We start from the raw sequence: 18,546 nt of genomic DNA, 5'->3' as shown, positions 1-18,546 counted from the left end.
AACGATTTTATTTAGTGTGGGGAAAAAAAATAAAGAACCTTGATATAGATGGCTGGAATGAGTGAAAAATACTGAACTGGAAAGGCAGTTCAAAGAGTGCGTTTAAGTATCTGTGCAGGGATAAAATGGGAGAGTGGCAGTCTATAAAATTTATTGCTAACAGTAGAAACACTGAGACTGTTGCAAAGGCTGAACATATTTGTATTTACATGGCAAAGAATGTAAGTCCCACATAAATAAATAAATTCAGATTCCTTATGCAGCAGAAGACTGCAATGGTTGTCATTGTAAACCAGCCTGGTTTCATTTAGGAGAAAAAATTAATATCTTGTATTTGTAAATACTGGATTACATGCCTATGTAACAGGAGAACAATACAAGACATACTAAGAACTTAAGGCTTTAGAAAATGTTTTTAACTTGCTATATAGATTGATAGCACTTTCTGAAGATTTAATGCTTTCTTTTGAAACTTTACACATTAAGATTTAGATTTACAAAGGTAAATTAGGCTCTTTTGTCAATTTTTTGTTTTCCCCTTGATACTTCTGAATACAATTTGAATTTATTTCCATTTCCAGTACGCAGAAAGATCTTAAATATCCTGGATTCAATTGACTTCAGTCAGGACATTCCAGAGCCTTTACAACTGGATTTTTTTGACCGGGCTCAGATTGAGCAAGTCATTGCTAATTGTGAGCACAAGAATGCACGTGGACAAGTGGTCTGCAACGTCAAGGTTAGCTCTGGTCTTTGTTTTCAAGTTGCATGTGCTATTTTATATCTTAATCATTAAAAAAAAAAAATCAGTGTGTTAATAATACTTTGAAACTTGCTTTCACATAAAAGGTGTGTTTCAGATATGTGTATAATTTATGCAAGCTATTGAGGTTAGTTTATTTCTTTTACATTGCACACACTGCTTTCTCATTTGCAGTACACAGCTGCATCAGTTTAAGACACTTTCAGGAAATATTTTCTATCTTAATGTTTCTCCCATCTTGAAACACCCACATGATGATACTGCATCTACTTTATGTATTTCTTTGGTTGCCAATACACAACTACCTAGCACTACATATGTGTAACAATCACATGTACAACATCATTGTGTACTGCAGTAACTCTTGGAGGCTTTACTTAAGATTGTGTCACACTGTGATAAGTACTTGACAAATGTATGATAAATAGTCCTGAAAAATTTGTGACCCTAAAAAATGAGTAAAACTTGTTTAAACTCCAGCCCATCTGTTGCATCTGTCACTATGTAGCCATCTCCTAGATACTTTTAGGAGGTATGAATACATCACCTTTGTCACTTGTCCTAGTTTTGGCCCAAATGCTGTTAATTTTCTTCATAGTAGCTAGTATAGAGTTGTGTTTTGCATTTAGGATGAGAATAATGTTGCTAACACTTTGATCCTTTAGTTGTTCCTAAGCAGTATTTACTTAGTGAAGGAGTTTTCAGCTTCTCATACCACCCACCAGTGAATAGGCTGTGGGCACCGGAAGCTGGGAGGAGGCACGGCCAGGAGAGCTGACCCAAAACTTGCCAAAGAGATATTCCATACCATATGATGTCATGCTCAGTATATAAACTAAGGGGAAAGCTGGCTGTGGGCTGCTGCTCAGGAACTCTCTGGGCAGAGGTTAGCAGGTAGTGAGCAATTGCATTTGTGCATCACTTGTTTGTATTATTCTAAATATTCTGTTATTCCCCCCTGCTTCCTTTTCCATCCTATTAAGCTGTCTTTATCTCAACCCACAAATTTTACTGTATTTTTCCCCAGTTCTCTCTGCTACTGCACTGGGGCAGGGAGTGAATGGCTCCGTGGTGTTTATCTACCTGCCAGGTTAAACTGTGTCATCACTGAAGTTTCACTTTTAATTTCAGTACCTTCACAGAGTTCTGGTTGCAGAAGTCAATGCCCTTCAAGGAATGGCAGCAATAGGACAGAGACCTTTACTTATGGAGGTGAGTACAGAAAAAGTTAACTACTGGTTGTTGTTCTTGGTGGATTTCCTACCCTGTCAAGCAGTAAGCTTTACTATAAAAGACTGTGGATTTGGGTCCTAACTTAGTTAGTAATTCCTGAAGAAAAAATCCTCAAAATAAATAAGCTACTTCTTACCATATTGTTCTCTAAACAGCAGGCCTGGAGTCTGTTTTCTTTTTTTTCTTTAACCTCTTCCCTCCCCATTAGTGATAACAATTGCAGCTCCCACCCCACTCTACAAAAAGCAGTTACATACTGATGTCAAGATTGGTTGTTGACAAGTACAGTGTGTTCATCTTATGGCCAAGTTAGTGTTGCCTTTCTCTCACAGGGGATGCCAATTTATTTCTCCTTTCTTCTACACAGATGTAGTTTCAGTGAACTTAGAGCTTAATTATTTTCTGAGTTTCCTCCCATCTTTTAAATTCAGTTGAAATTGGTTAAATGGATGCAAAAGATAAAAGAGGAATTACACAGACTAAATGGGAAGAAAAGGCCCAAATAGATTTTTCATAGTTGTTTTTGTTTAGATTTTAAAGTGCCAGAAAAGAGCTTTCCTGGTCAATTTTTTTCCCTATGAGATTGAGACATTGATGATGAAAGGCCCTGTGAAAAGCAGCTCAGAAATTGAATGGGCTACCTTGTTAAAGTAGTAATAGCAGCTTGTTTCTAATAAGCTGAAGACTTAACATTTTTTTCTGAAGACTATTACTAATAGATGAAATTGTCATCTTGAAGTCTGTCTTTGCCATGAATTTCTTTTAGCTCATTGTAACTGAGTTTCTTTGTGGCGGGCGTTCAGGAGATCAACACTATCCTGCAGTACGTAGTGGAGCGGAACAAGCTGCTGCAGTGCCTCCATGCCAAGAGGCATGCTCTGGAGTCATGGAGACAGCTGGTGGAAATCATACTCACAGCCTGCCCCCAGGATCTCATACAGGCTGAGGACAGACAGCTGATTATCCGGGATCTGTTGCAGGATGTGCATGACAAGGTAGTGCTCTGCTGGAAATCAACCCTCTCCTTGAACTTTGTTGCTGCAGCTTTTTACATGAAAGTGCTGCAATTTTGATTGTAATCCAAAAAGGTTTTTGTCTGCCTTTAGTATATTCTGTTTAGTTTTCCAATTGCTGCTATGCTGAAGCTGAATGCACTCTGGACAGGGGGATGCTGTATATTCTGGCATAGCTACTCCTGAACTGTGAACCATATATTGACAGATTTCAAAGATATTTTAGTATAATCCAGTATGATGGTAGTCTGGAAAAGGTGTGTGAAAAAGAAACAGCCTGCTTTGATGAGAAACAAAGAAGAACTTACTGAAGGCTGAAGGCAAACTACTGTATTTGCTATTTTCCTGCATTTAGATGACTCACTGGAAATCCTACTGCTGCTTTTTTTGAAAAATCAAAGAGTTGAATGAAGCTTCATAGTAGAAAAACTAATGATTTTACAATTAAAAGGGCTTTTGGAGGTGTGAGGGTTTGCCTTAAAAGTCTAGATGTTTTACTGCTGAGTTACAGTAATAATTTTTGAGACAGACTAGACAGTTAGGACTGACAGCCATTCTAAAAGGCAACATTTAATGAAGGATCATTGTATTTTTCAGGCTTCTGGGGCATGATTATTTTTTTGCTTTATTGTGAGAGTTACGTGTTTTGTAGTTCTGATTAACAGAGTTTTGTTTTGAGAAATGTGTATGAAAATGTTTTATCTTTACAAGGGAAGAAGTAATCTTTTTGGGTTTTGTTTTTGTTACTTCCATTATTTTTTCCTGTAGGAGTTACCTAAAAGTTATGTATATTTTAGTGGAGTGCTGGTTTTGTTTCTTATCTGAACAAAATTTAAAAAAATGTGGTTTTTATCTGAACAAAATTTTCTTCACTAGCAGAAGAAATTTCTTTCCCAAAATCTTTAGAGAGGTGTTCCGGTTTGGCCAAATTTAGAAATATATCCTCTGAGAGAAGGCACAGCTACCCCTTCCCCCCCAGGTTCGGGAAAAAATAAATTTTCCTCGAAGGAAAGTGAAGAAGATAAAACTATTTATTTACCAAACACACGGGAAAAGGAAAATAAGGCTAAATAATAAAATGTTTCACTGTGGAGGAAAAAAAAACCTGGGAAAGTGTTAAGAGTCCTCCCTTTGGTCTCCTCGGCGCTGGGGCTTGGGCCAGGGCCAGGCCCTCTGTGCCCGGTGGAAAGTCCTCCCGATGTGCTCTGAGGTTGAAAAAAAACAGTCCAGTATAAAAGGGAGAAAATCCGGAATTCCAGAGAAGGAAAAACAAAGTCCAGCTCTCAGTCTCTCTCTCTCCGGAGAACAAGAAGCTGAAACAACTGGTCAAAAGCTGACTGGAAAGCAGCAAGCCGGGTGCTTCCTCGCTCTCCTCCCGCAGCTGAAAAAAAAACCTGCTATCTCTGTGTGACCTTGAACAAGCTGCAAACTGCCCTGAAAAAGTTTTGCTCAGTTTTTTCCTTCCCCCTCTCAGGCTCAGTTTAGAGGCACAGAAAGGCACAAAAATTAATTTTGGGCATAGGCAGCGATATGGGATACACATCATAACGTCACCCCAAGACATTCCACCCCTTATCCCATATTGTTGGCTCAATGCCCAAACTAAGATATTCTAATTCTACACACACATTAATACATATATATATATACACAGCTATATACGAACAGTGACAGTGACAATCAGCAAGCAGGGGTATACAAGCATTTCACACAACAATCAGATCTCCCTGTGGTACACAATGTGTTGTTCCGTCTTTCTGCATTACCCACCATGTGCAACCAGGTCCCTGAGCAAAGACCACCCCACGGGTGGGTTTGTCTGCACTCGAGGCAGAATTTATCCACACAGGCTTTCCTAACAGACCTCTGACATGCACTACTGGGACCTTATCTCCATCTGTTGTATTCAGGGATTCAGATTGGGCTGGACCAGCTCTATTGGTGGAACCTCGGGTGTTAACTAACCAGGTGGCCTTTGCTAGATGCTGTTCCCAATTCTTGAAAGTTCCCCCACCTAGTGCCTTCAAAGTGGTTTTCAACAATCCATTGCACCGTTCCACTTTGCCTGCAGCTGGTGCATGGTATGGGATGTGGTACACCCACTCAATGCCATGTTCTCTAGCCCAGGTGTTAATAAGGCTGTTCTTAAAATGAGTCCCATTGTCAGATTCAATTCTCTCAGGGGTGCCATGCCTCCAAAGGACTTGCTTTTCGAGGCCCAGGATGGTGTTCCGGGCCGTAGCGTGAGGCACAGGGTAGGTCTCCAGCCATCCTGTGGTGGCTTCTACCATTGTGAGCACATGGCGCTTGCCTTGGCGGGTTTGAGGCAGTGTGATGTAATCAATCTGCCAGGCCTCCCCATACTTATATTTGGACCACCGCCCACCATACCACAGGGGCTTCACCCGCTTGGCCTGCTTGATCGCAGCGCATGTCTCACAGTCATGGATCACCTGGGAGATACTGTCCATGGTCAGATCCACCCCTCGGTCTCGTGCCCACTTATAGGTGGCATCTCTGCCCTGATGGCCTGAGGCATCATGGGCCCATCGAGCTAGGAACAACTCTCCCTTGTGTTTCCAGTCCAAGTCTACCTGTGACACTTCTATCTTTGCAGCCTGATCTACCTGCCTGTTGTTTTGGTGTTCTTCATTAGCCCTACTCTTGGGGACATGAGCATCTACATGGCGGACTTTCACAACCAGCTTTCTTACTTGGGCAGCAATGTTTTTCCACTCTTCAGCAGCCCAGATTGGTTTTCCCCTACGTTGCCAATTAGCTTTTTCCCACTTTTCTAACCATCCCCACAGAGCATTGGCTACCATCCATGAATCAGTGTAGAGGTAGAGCTTTGGCCACTTCTCCCTTTCAGCAATGTCCAGGGCTAGTTGAACAGCTTTGAGTTCAGCGAGTTGGCTTGATCCACCTTCTCCTTCAGTAGCTTCGGCAACCCGTCGTGTGGGACTCCATACGGCTGCTTTCCACTTTCGTTTCATCCCTACGATGCGACAAGAACCGTCGGTGAAAAGAGCGTAGCGTGTGTCTTCTGATGGCAGTTGGTTGTACGGTGGAGCTTCTTCAGCGCGTGTCACTTGTTCTTCTTCATCAGCGAGACCAAAGTTTTCACCTTCTGGCCAGTTTGTGATTATTTCCAAAATCCCAGGGCGATTCAATTTTCCGATACAGGCGCGCTGTGTGATGAGAGCAATCCATTTGCTCCATGTGGCATTGGTGGCGTGGTGGGTAGAGGGAACCTCTGCTTTGAACATCCACCCCAGCACTGGTAGTCGGGGTGCCAGGAGGAGTTGTGCCTCAGTGCCAATTACCTCTGAGGCAGCTTTGATTCCTTCATAGGCTGCCAAGATTTCCTTCTCTGTTGGAGTGTAGTTGGCTTCAGACCCTCTGTAGTTTCGGCTCCAAAATCCCAGTGGTCGACCTCGAGTCTCACCAGACACCTTCTGCCAAAGGCTCCAGGACAGGCCATTGTTCCCGGCTGCAGAGTAGAGCACGTTCTTCACTTTGGGTCCTGTCCTGACTGGGCCAAGGGCTACGGCGTGAGCGATTTCCTGCTTGATTTGGGCAAAAGCTTGTTGCTGTTCGGGGCCCCAATGGAAATCGTTCTTCTTGCGGGTAACCAGGTAGAGAGGGCTCACAATCTGGCTGTACTCAGGAATGTGCATCCTCCAAAAGCCTATGGCACCTAGGAAAGCTTGTGTTTCCTTCTTGTTGGTTGGTGGAGACATTGCAGTGATCTTATTGATGACCTCAGCGGGAATCTGACGCCGTCCATCTTGCCACTTCACTCCCAGGAACTGGATCTCTCGGGCAGGTCCCTTGACTTTGCTCTTCTTGATGGCGAAACCAGCTTCCAGGAGAATCCGGATAACTTTCTCTCCTTTATCAAACACTTCTGCTGCAGTGTTCCCCCACACAATGATGTCATCAATGTACTGCAAATGTTCTGGAGCCTCACCCTTTTCTAGTGCAATCTGGATTAGTCCATGGCAGATGGTGGGACTGTGCTTCCACCCCTGGGGCAGTCGGTTCCAGGTATACTGCACACCCCTCCAGGTGAAAGCAAACTGAGGCCTGCACTCTGCTGCCAGAGGAATGGAGAAAAATGCATTGGCAATGTCAATAGTAGCATACCACTTCGCTGCTTTGGACTCTAGCTCATACTGGAGCTCCAACATGTCCGGCACAGCAGCGCTCAGTGGTGGAGTCACTTCATTCAAGGCACGATAGTCCACAGTCAATCTCCATTCTCCTTCAGATTTGCGCACAGGCCAAATGGGACTATTGAAGGGTGAGTGGGTCTTGCTGACCACCCCTTGGCTCTCCAGCTCACGGATCATCTTGTGGATGGGAATCACAGCATCTCGAGTTGTCCGGTACTGTCGGCGATGCACTGTCGAGGTAGCAATTGGTACTTTTTGTTCTTCCACCTTCAGAAGGCCGACTGCAGACGGGTTTTCTGATAGCCCAGGCAAAGTGTTCAATTGCTTACTGCCCTCTGTCTCCACAGCAGCTATTCCAAAAGCCCACTTGAGTCCCTTTGGGTCTCTAAAATACCCGTTCCGGAGGAAGTCTATGCCCAAAATGCACGGGGCCTCTGGGCCAGTCACAATGAGATGCTTCTTCCACTCAGTTCCAGTCAGGCTCACCTCAGCTTCCACCAAGGTCAAATTTTGTGATCCACCCGTTACACCAGAAATAGAAACAGATTCTACCCCCACATGCTGCGATGGAATTATTGTACACTGCGCACCAGTGTCAACCAAGGCATCATATTTTTGTGGTTCTGATGTACCAGGCCAACGAATCCACACAGTCCAAAAAACGCGGTTTTCCCTGACCTCTACCTGGCTAGAGGCAGGGCCCCTCTATGCCTGGTTATCCTTCTTTCCCTGGGCCTGTATCTTAGAGGTTCCTTCATGGGAATTGGACATGCCATCGTCTTTTCCATCATTTCCAGCAGTTTGGCTACAGGCAACTGGAGCTACTTCCTTTTTGGTAGATCCTCCTTTCTGAGACTTGCGCTCCTTCAATTCACTCACTCGTGCTGCCAGAGCAGAAGTGGGTTGTCCACCCCACTTCCTCATGTTTTCCCCACTGTCACACAGGAAATTCCACAGCTCACTTCGTGGGATGTGCCTTCTCTCTGGGGAACGTCCGCGGAGAAGGCACTCTTTAATCTCCTGGTGATTCTTCTCCATCTTATCTTCCATTTTCTGCATACGTGTTTCCACAGCTGCGATTCTTGCATGTGTTGGGCCATGCACAGAGTCTGCATATGCTCGGAGCTTCACTGCCATATCCTTCACAGTCTCATTTGCACCGTAGTCCGGTTTCATTATTGCTAAAGCAGAAGCGTATTCTGGTGGCCCAAGGTGTATGAGTTTTCGCCACATGTATGGAATAACTCTGGCCCGGTCTGGACTCCTCAATCCTGGGTCATTTGCAAAGACAACCTCTACCACCCCTAGTTCTCTCAGGCGTTGGATCCCTTGCTCTATGGTCTTCCATGGGGTTTGCTGCATGTAGAGATCATCTCCACACATATATCTTTCAGCCACGCCTGTTAAAACTCGTCTCCAGACACTGGTAGAATCAGCCCCCCTTTTCATCGCTTGGTCGATCACTGGATCATGTGACAGGGATCCCAAATGCCTCGCTTCAGCACCGTCCAGCATCACATCATCACCTGCCGCATCCCAAATACGGACCATCCAACTTATTATGGATTCGTCGGACCGTCGGGTGTAATCCTTTCTTAGGCTGTGAAGGTCCTTTATGGACATGGACTCAGTAATGGTTTCTGTGCCTGAGTCAGATGGTGGTTTTGAGGTTCCTTCCCCTGCATCTTTTGAGGTCCCTTCCCCTCCATTATCCTCATCTTTCACTGGGCGATCAGTTTTGGTTATGTGCTTTTTCCTTGTAACAGGAGCCACTGTCAGTGGCTTAGACTCTCCATCTGGTTTGGGCTTGCTGTCTGGTTTATCTGCAGCCTGAGTGACTGGGGTATCTGCAGGCTTTGCTGATTTATCTTCCTGTCTCTCTACCATTACATGCTGCAGTGTGCGATAGGCATATGCCAAAGCCCAACATATTGCAAGGAGCTTGTTCTCATTGGAATTGTCATTATATTTCTCTTTCAGATATTTCGCCACCTCAGCTGGTTTCTGAACTTGTTCAGGGGGAAACTTGCAAACCATTGGGTCAGAGAATTTCTTCAAGATTTGGCCCATATCCTCCCATTCCCCACACCACTCAGGATGTTCCACCTCTGGGTCAGGTGTCTCAGCAGTCACCCTGGAAATCTGAGCTCTCATTCTAGACAAGCTGCGAGACATATGGAGGAAGCTTAGGAGATACAATACCACGAAGATGATGTCTTTAACATCCAGGGGAAACTGAACATTCTCAAAAGATAACTTATCAAATTTAAAGGGAAGGGAAACCTCGTCTCCTCCTCCTCTAACAATCTGGGTGCAATTACTAATAAATTCCCAAAACAGGCTACTGAAGCTAGGACTGGGGTTAGGACGGAGAAACCACTTATCATACACACTCCGAACAGCTGCCCGTACCTCTGTCAACTTCTTATAAATCATTATCACCGAGCACAGCAAGATAGAAATCCTGATTCGTCTCCCTGCTCTGTAAAATTTACATATCAGGGACAAGATTTGAGCAAGTTGTGGATAGGCAAACAACCCTAGGGACCAAAAAAAAACCAGTACCTCAATGAAGCCTAAGGACCAAAAAGACATGAGTACATCAAGCCAGAGAGACATTATGAACTCAACCACCATGGTGATTACTTTACCCCAACACAGAATAAGCAAATTCAAACCAAAATGTAATTAGCACCGTTTTTTCACTTTCCTTCGAGCCACGCAGTTGGGCGCCACTAAATTTGTTCCGGTTTGGCCAAATTTAGAAATATATCCTCTGAGAGAAGGCACAGCTACCCCTTCCCCCCCAGGTTCGGGAAAAAATAAATTTTCCTCGAAGGAAAGTGAAGAAGATAAAACTATTTATTTACCAAACACACGGGAAAAGGAAAATAAGGCTAAATAATAAAATGTTTCACTGTGGAGGAAAAAAAAACCTGGGAAAGTGTTAAGAGTCCTCCCTTTGGTCTCCTCGGCGCTGGGGCTTGGGCCAGGGCCAGGCCCTCTGTGCCCGGTGGAAAGTCCTCCCGATGTGCTCTGAGGTTGAAAAAAAACAGTCCAGTATAAAAGGGAGAAAATCCGGAATTCCAGAGAAGGAAAAACAAAGTCCAGCTCTCAGTCTCTCTCTCTCCGGAGAACAAGAAGCTGAAACAACTGGTCAAAAGCTGACTGGAAAGCAGCAAGCCGGGTGCTTCCTCGCTCTCCTCCCGCAGCTGAAAAAAAAACCTGCTATCTCTGTGTGACCTTGAACAAGCTGCAAACTGCCCTGAAAAAGTTTTGCTCAGTTTTTTCCTTCCCCCTCTCAGGCTCAGTTTAGAGGCACAGAAAGGCACAAAAATTAATTTTGGGCATAGGCAGCGATATGGGATACACATCATAACGTCACCCCAAGACAAGAGGAAATTACAGACTTAATTTTCTGTAACAGTTTGGTGAAGACTTTTCTGAATTTGAGAAAAGAAATTGTTACTGTCTATTGAAAATAATTGAACTACTGTTCAAAATGATTATATTGCTTAAAAGGAAGGCTCCTTCAGTATTAGTGATAAAGATACCAGATTTACCTTTTAAATAAGGGTGAAAAAAATAGCACATGCAAATTTCTTGTTAGTATTTTTCCATGTTGTCTTAATACTTCTTGGATACTCAACCCTTTGGATTTTTTAAGTTGTACCTTCACATTTTAAATGGTAATAAAATATGTGTAAAGCCAGTTGTTCCTTCCCTAGCTTAGGTTTAGATATTTTACTAATAAAGCATCTCAAATGTCAACACATTCCTTCCCTTTCTGCCATCCAGATTTGATTATCAGCCTGCCTGTGATTTATGTAAATGAAAACCAGAAGGCTAATGTCTTCTCAATTAAAATGTGTTCAACTCAGGTTTCTGAACAAGTTTCTGACATTACTGATTTTGATGTGTTTTAAATACTGTCATGTTAATGAAATCCTTATGCATACTAAATAGTTGTGAGAAGCTAATTTAATTGCTTTAATAACTCATGAAATCAGGCACTTTTAAACATTTTTTTTTCTTTTGCCTTTTTTTTTTCCTTCTTCCTTCTTCTGTGTTAAGATCCTTGATGATGATGCAGCTCAGGAGTTGATGCCAGTGGTGGCAGGGGCTGTGTTCACCCTGACTGCCCACCTGAGCCAGTCTGTGAAAACGGAGCAGAAACAGCCACTTGCACTCCCTGTGGCAGGACAGTCCCAGTACGTCTTGATGCTGGATGGTTCTTTCACCTCATCACCTGGCTCTGAGAGCATATCCATGGGTTTTGCTTCCATTGGTGACTCCTCCCTCCACATCATCTTAAAAAAGCTGCTGGATTTCATTTTGAAAACAGGTGTGTTGACTTTTGCAGGGTGTGTGCATGAATTCCAACTGCCAAGAGTAAAAAGATGGGCTGAGCTGCTTTCAGACAGTGCAGTGAAGATTTTTGTTACAGTCAATTAGATGGATCTTACATGATTAGTATAGATATAAGTGATGTTACTAACAAAAAAAAATAACACACTTTAAAAAAAAATCTGAATGACAGAAGAGAAAGATGTAAATGACTAAAGAGAATTTCATATTGTCATTCTTTTGGAACAGCATAAACTTGCTGAATTTACTCATAAATACACTGTTATGCAAACAGTAGAACTTTACCTTAAGGAGTCTAGTTGTTTTATTTATTTCTGCCAGCACTGCCATAGGAAAGTTAAATTAAGTGCTAGTGGAAGATCGTGTTATGGAATTTACATTTGTTTGTTTCTAATTGTGAATGTTTCTTGTTAACAGGTGGTGGCTTCCAGAGAGTGAGGACACACCTTTATGGATCACTGCTTTATTATTTGCAAATTGCCCAGAGACCAGATGAACCAGACACTTTAGAAGCAGGTATGGTCCAACTGTATTTGGAAAAGAGCAAAAAATAAGCTGTTATTAAACCCTGGATGGTACAGTTTCTGCATGCTGAATTGTCTTCTGGAAATAGATGGAAAACATCTTGCTCCAAGAGCCTCTAAAATTAATTGCTTATGCTAAACAATGCTTATCTTATATTCTGACCTGTCTAGCTGCGTATGCATTCAAAATCTGTTGTTCTGGATGAGAATATTAAATTTCTGATCTCTAGCACTAAAGAGAATACTTAATTTGTGTCCATTTACAGCTATGCATCATAGCTATAAGACTGTCAAAGGACTGGAGATGACTTGTAACTAACTGCTCTCAAGTAGGTCCAGCAGTAGAAATATATTGCATTCGCATCTTTATGCACACTCATACCACAGTGATCCTATTTAAAAAACCCCAAAACAATAAAACAAAACAAAAAAATTCCAAAGCAAAAAAGAACCAAAACACCAACCACACAAAAACCCTCAAAACAAACCCCAAGGATTATTTCATACCCTTTCTCTTCCTTTGTCTGAAGATCCCCCTCAAAAAAGCCTCACACACACCCCACCACCACCCCCTCCCCAAAAAATAAGCCAACCAGAGTTGCTGTTTGTCTGAGAGTGCTTATGGTAAATACCACATTCTCTCTGTGAATGGCCTAAATACTTGCATTGTTAGTGTTTCTAATAATTATTTAATCTTAGAGTTCAGACAAGGGTTGAAAAAAAAATCTTGGGGCTAGTACCTGCATACAGACTCTTACTTGGTCTGTAGATCTGTTTCTAGCTACAGTAGTAAAAGGAAAAAAAACAACCTATGAGTTTGTTAGGACCCCTTTGTAGTTTATTACTGACTTTGGTTTCATTCTGTCCCGTTCAAGTTACCTTGTTTACTTTGCTCAAACTGAATGCTTTGGTCCCACTTGAAAGTTCATAGAATCACAGGATGGTTTGTGTTGGAAGGGACCTTTAAAATGATCTCATTCTAACCCCCTGCCATGGGCAGGGACACCAGACCAGGTTGCTCAAAACCTTATCCAACCTGGCCTTGAACACTTCCAGTTTTAGGCCTGTTAGTTTTTCTATGCAATAAGTACTGAACGTTTGAATTATTTTAAGCAGACTGTTTCCTAGGGTGGTGTATGTATACAGGCACACACTTTTTGCTCTGGCTGGTGTGTGATATTCAAGGAAGGATGGATTTGTAGAACATTTGTAGTTCATTTAAAAACTCTTGACTGTTGTTTGGGGCATTCTGTTGCAAGGTAGAGAGAATGCCTTGAAGAATGTAGCACCAACTGTAGCTAAGCTAATGCTAAGATGCCTGTCTTTGAATTTTTTCATTTTTTGTTTTATTTGCTTTTTACAGCCAAAAAAACTATGTGGGAGCACTTGACAGCTCCTGAAGATGTGTTTAGTAAATTGCAACGGGAAAATATGGCAACAATTGAGAGTTATGGGGCAGCTCTGATGGAGGTGGTCTGCCGGGATGCTTGTGATGGCCATGAGATAGGCCGGGTAAATGAATCTATTCTTTTAAAACTACTGTTCTGTTTGCTTTAAAGAACATCTTACCTGTGCAGAGATGGGAAATTTCAAGAGGTAGAATGAGAACATTTTTGTCGATACTGAATCTGTTTCATGTTTCTGTCCTCCCACTCATTCTTCAAGCTGTTGAAAGTAGAGCCATACATGCATATGAATTTTTTTCTCAACAAGGCTATGTGTCCTGTTGTTTAAAAATAAGGGTAGAAAGCTCTGCTGCAAAAGAGGCAGGCAGGGACCTCTGTGACAGTTGTTTGTGAGCATTTTTAAGTCATGGACTTCCCAGTTTATTTACTTACATTGGGAAGATGACTTCATGAGAAAGTAATTTCTGATAGTAGCCAGTAGATGAGAATCTAGTCAGAAGGCAAACTAGTTTTAAATAGTAATTGTGCTTGAGGCAATACTTCATTAAAATATTTTGGCTTAGTTATTGGTCAACAATATCTGTAATGTCTTTTAAAAGAAAGCTGAGAAAGGTAATTGGCTCATACTATACTAGTGTCAAGAAATCTTAAAATATTTTTCACATAAATGATTGCAATTGTAGTGAAGAAATGCATTCTGCTTATAAGAAGCTATTAGAAGAAACTGCTTAGCATTTCGCATTTCTAGGTATTTATTAAAAATCTCATTGATCTCATAGATTTAATTCTGTTTTGATGTGTTTGTTTTTATTTTTTTTTTCTTCCCTCCTCCCAGATGCTGGCATTGGCTTTACTTGATCACATTGTTTCAGTAGACAAGCAGCAGCAGTGGCTCTTGTATCTCTCCAACAGTGGCTACCTGAAGGTGCTTGTGGATAGCCTAGCAGATGATGATCTGGCTCTTCAGAGCTTGCTCACACCTCAGCCCCCTTTGCTTAAGGCTCTGTACACCTATGAGTCCAAAATGGTAATAGTACTTCAGAAATGGTTTTATGTTTATTTTTTATTTTTTAGTAGAAGTTGTTTGTCTACACTTTGCATTGGTTGTACTCAGAGATATTGTTAAGGAAACTTTCCTGTCTGACCATTCAGGAGCACGCTGGCAAGTCACACTTGCACCACCAGAGATTTTAACTGCTAGGACCAAAGCTCCTTCACAGAGAGTGGCTCCAGTGACCAAAGGGTGCCCTGCTTGGCTCCCTGCCCCCCCCCCCCCCTCACAGTCAGACCAGGTTTCCTTACTGGTTTGACTCCAGGTTTCCCAGGGCAGTCTCAGACATACGGATCCTTAAAATGATTTAATCATGGTGCAACAACAGAATAAGAGCTCGAGCTGGTGCCTGTGAGGAGGAAACCTTAACAAAGGAACCCCTGGGCTTTTATACCCTCACAATCTGTGAGTCTGGGGTCTTCCAGCTGAGTCCTCATCTCCTGCAGTGTCTCTGAGGTTCGCTCCTGCCCTTTGTTTTGCAAAGGGTGGGCAGTTCACAGGCTCTTGCCTGGGGCTTCTGCCACCCAGAGCTCAGTCTGCAGCTACACACTGAGCTACCTGCACTGAAGGTATTCCTTAACGGTATTTTACTAAAATGATATATTTGAAATGACTCTAAAATCAAGTGAGAAAGAGTGAGAAAATAGACATTATAAGTCTCATTGTGCATCTCCAAAACTTACCCTTCTCTGCTCTTGTGTAGGCATTCCTCACTCGAATAGCTAAAAGTCAGCAAGGTGCATTAGAGCTGCTGCGGTCTGGAGTGATTGTGCGGCTGGCACAGTGCCAAGTGTATGACATGCGACCTGAAACAGACCATCAGGGGTAAGTGTTGGGTCTCTGGCTGATGATGAAACCATAATGGTCTTCTTGGAAGCACATCACATCTTTTTATAGCCTCATGATTTTTGAGTAATGATTTGTGGGTTTATTCTTTGTGTGTGTGTCTTTCCTAAACCTATCAGTTCAGTTTAAAGCTACATTTTATTGAGAGAAAAATTTCAGATAACTGGGTATGAGGTTGTACTTGCATGCTAATTACTTAGACTACATAAAAACTTACTTGATAGCTTGGATGAAAATGATTAATGTATTATTATGAAATAACTTATACTGTAATGTTTGAGAAACAGCTTACACTGTAAACTTATTTTGGGGGCTCTGCAGCTGGTGAAGTGCAGTTTGTCCTCACCCATAAAACACTGAGAGAGCAGTGAATTAAATGCTATTTCAGAAATATTTTATGATGTGTTTAAAAAATATATATATATTCACAGTTATATATTGCTTGGCAGGTTTCTTGATGTGTTGCCACGTTAGTCATTGTGAGGTGATTGAGAAGATCTCAGAGAAGGAGATTCCATATTTTGGGGAAATTACCTGGGTTGATTTCAAGCCGTGGTCCCCGTTTTAAACGTACAGTTCTTAGTGACACACTGGGAGTTCAAACACTTGGGAAAAATTTAAGACTTAGACAAGGTATACTATTTGAAAGTTCCAATTAGACTTAAAGGATTGTATAAAACCTACAGGACATTTGTAGAGGACTGTATTTAGCAGTTACTCTAGAATTAAGCACAGCTCTTCCTAAAATATTTGAGAATACTTAGTTGTTGTATATCAGTGAGCAGGTATCGTATTTCTGCAACAAAGTAATCTGGTTTAGTGTAGTATAATACAAATAAGTAATTTTCCCAGCTTAAAGAAAATGTCTGGCAGTAGCTTTGTATTGTAAATGTGCTGCTTTTCCAATATAAACTCAGTTCAAGTCCAGACCTCTTACTGAAGTATGCTTTTAGGCTCTTAGGGAGTGACTGTAGGCTGAGGCTCTACTTCACTAGTAGATTTCACTCTTCTTGCACTCTTTTATCTTTCTTTTTTTTCCTCCCTTCTTTTTAAACCTCCTAAGAATGTATGCAATGAGAGATCCCCCAGTCTTCATTCCTGCTCCAGTGGAACGTTATCGCCAGATTCTTCTTCCAGCTCTTCAACTGTGCCAAGTGATTCTCACATCCAGCATGGCACAACACTTGCAAGCAGCAGGACAGGTAAGTTCCAAAAGATGCTAGAATATCACTGCTATTGCTCATTCAAAGAAATTATAGGTGCCTTTGCTCTGATAGTAAGTTTTGTTGTTTCGGTTTTTTTTAAATCACTGGTACAGGAGGTCTTTTGAAATTGTTCAAAAGCATTGCTTCCTCTCTGCTTACTGTTAAATTTCATATTTCAAATTCATATTTGCTCTTTTTTTCTTGTGGTGCAGGTTTTGCAGTTTCTAATTTCCCATTCAGATACTATCCAGGCAATCCTGAGGTGTCAAGATGTAAGTGTTGGATCTCTCCAGGAGCTGGCCTCCCTGACAGGAATAATCAGCAAGGCAGCTTTGCCTGGTAGGAACTGCATTTTTGAAGTCTCAGCCCCATCTGCATGAATCTCAGGCTTTTTCTGTAAAGAAACAGTAAGACAGAAGAGAATGTCTATGACAATACAGATCTTTTTTGACATGTAGAGCCCTGAGAAAAATAGGGAAATGTTACATAATTGTTCTTGAAGTAAATATGGTGGATTTGCAATAGACATAGTGCTCTTATCCATATGTATTTGACTTTCCATTTTCTTTTCCTCATTCTACCTTACACTAAGTACTTTTTGTCTTGGAGGTGACTTGCAAATAGAAGTGTTCAAAGTTTCTGTGGTGTCTTCAAAAAAGAATTTTTATTCAGTAAGTTTTGTAACTGAGGAAATTAAGACAGAAAATTGTTTGCATACCCATATTTTGTTAAATTTCTTCTCTGGTTTTATTTCTTTAAAAAATAAAGCTTCCAGGGGGGAAGCACTGCTGATCAGCATACTGACATTTCTCTTGGGTGACTTACTACTACTACGAATTGTATATATATAATACATATAATTAACGTAAAATATAATTGTTATTTATAATTATTTTTATTATAATATAATAATATATTATTATTACATCTAATAAGGGCTAATAATTATTGTGATGGATATTGTGATTTCTTCTGCATGCTTACTAGTTCAAAATAACTTCTCTATTTTAATTCAATGGCTTGCTTTGTTCAGGAGAGATGTCTGACCACAACAGAAAGGAGTGCAGGGCTGTAGGTTAAGCCCAAGTGCTTCTCTGCGTACAGTATACAGAGCTTTGCACAACAGCTGCTATTTCCATGCCAGCCTCTCCTCCCCCTTACCCCCATTTGATTACTTACCAGAACAGTAAGCTACACGCTCTCGTGCATCTCCTGGTAGCTGCATTCATTCATATCTAAATGTTTTGCTCAAAAAATATGCAAAATACAAGTTGTATGTTTGGCTGAAGTATTTCTGATCAATGCTTGTATTTAAAGGTATACACTGCATAAATCTGTTTAAAAAACTCCAAACAAACAGTTTTTTAATGGCTATATCTTTTATCAGGAGTGTTAAATGAGCTGGACATGGATGTTAATGAAGGGACGCAGATGGAGCTACAAGGACACATAGGGCGATTTCAGGTAATAAAGTCATGTATTTAACCCTTGTCCTTTTGGAGTTGGCTATCTAGATGTGTTTCTTCCTGTTTTTTTTTTACTCTGAGTAGTAGCAGTTAGGAAAGGGATGTTTTCCAGCATCAAGAATAATGTGTAGTAGTTTGGGGTTTTTTGTGGGAGTGGGGATGGTTTGTGTGGGAGTGGGATGGGGTTTTCGTGGTCTGGTTTTTGTTGTCTTCCCACACTTCCCCATCCAGTAGAAAATATAACATTTGGCAACATCAGGGTTGCATCAGGGACTTTGTTTCCCTTCCTGGTGTAGGGCTCATCTTATGTGAAGAGAAGAATGTGAAGTCAACACCAAAGCATGTGAACCAATGCAGAAATACTCTGTTACCACTTTGGCCATAAGCATGTCTCCAGCTCAACAGTTTGGTGTATCAGACACACTAGTGGTTTATTTCTTTCCTACTGAATTAGTTTTTGTACTCTGCTTTTAAGGGACTTACCAGATTTTGT

The 18,546-nt window shown here is 41.6% G+C and overlaps 1 protein-coding gene and 1 long non-coding RNA gene across 3 annotated transcripts in view; one reads left to right on the top strand and one right to left on the bottom strand.

Moving 5' to 3' along the window:
* Positions 1-18,546, top strand: part of NUP205 (nucleoporin 205) — a 54,058-nt gene that overhangs the window by 29,552 nt on the left and 5,960 nt on the right. The window contains exons 26-36 of the mRNA XM_069001007.1: positions 582-739; positions 1,895-1,975; positions 2,800-2,991; positions 11,262-11,532; positions 11,973-12,071; positions 13,443-13,591; positions 14,321-14,512; positions 15,240-15,361; positions 16,446-16,584; positions 16,800-16,926; positions 17,975-18,051. Coding sequence (XP_068857108.1) covers positions 582-739; positions 1,895-1,975; positions 2,800-2,991; positions 11,262-11,532; positions 11,973-12,071; positions 13,443-13,591; positions 14,321-14,512; positions 15,240-15,361; positions 16,446-16,584; positions 16,800-16,926; positions 17,975-18,051 — 1,607 coding nt within the window. The remainder of the gene's footprint in view (positions 1-581; positions 740-1,894; positions 1,976-2,799; positions 2,992-11,261; positions 11,533-11,972; positions 12,072-13,442; positions 13,592-14,320; positions 14,513-15,239; positions 15,362-16,445; positions 16,585-16,799; positions 16,927-17,974; positions 18,052-18,546) is intronic.
* LOC138103061 (uncharacterized) lies at positions 11,510-15,301 on the bottom strand. Of its 2 annotated transcripts, none has more exons than XR_011147652.1 (3): positions 15,220-15,301; positions 13,649-13,744; positions 11,510-11,570 (listed from the first exon to the last, which is right to left on the bottom strand). It is a non-coding gene; the product is annotated as an uncharacterized lncRNA (long non-coding RNA). The 2 variants fall into 2 exon arrangements; XR_011147651.1 differs by lacking the exon at positions 11,510-11,570 and adding an exon at positions 12,003-12,082.

The sequence above is a fragment of the Aphelocoma coerulescens genome, chromosome 1A (assembly GCF_041296385.1).
Source record: "Aphelocoma coerulescens isolate FSJ_1873_10779 chromosome 1A, UR_Acoe_1.0, whole genome shotgun sequence".
Lineage (NCBI taxonomy): Eukaryota > Metazoa > Chordata > Aves > Passeriformes > Corvidae > Aphelocoma > Aphelocoma coerulescens.
Note: the sequence above shows the minus strand (reverse complement) of the source record. Positions and strands in the feature narration are given on the sequence as shown.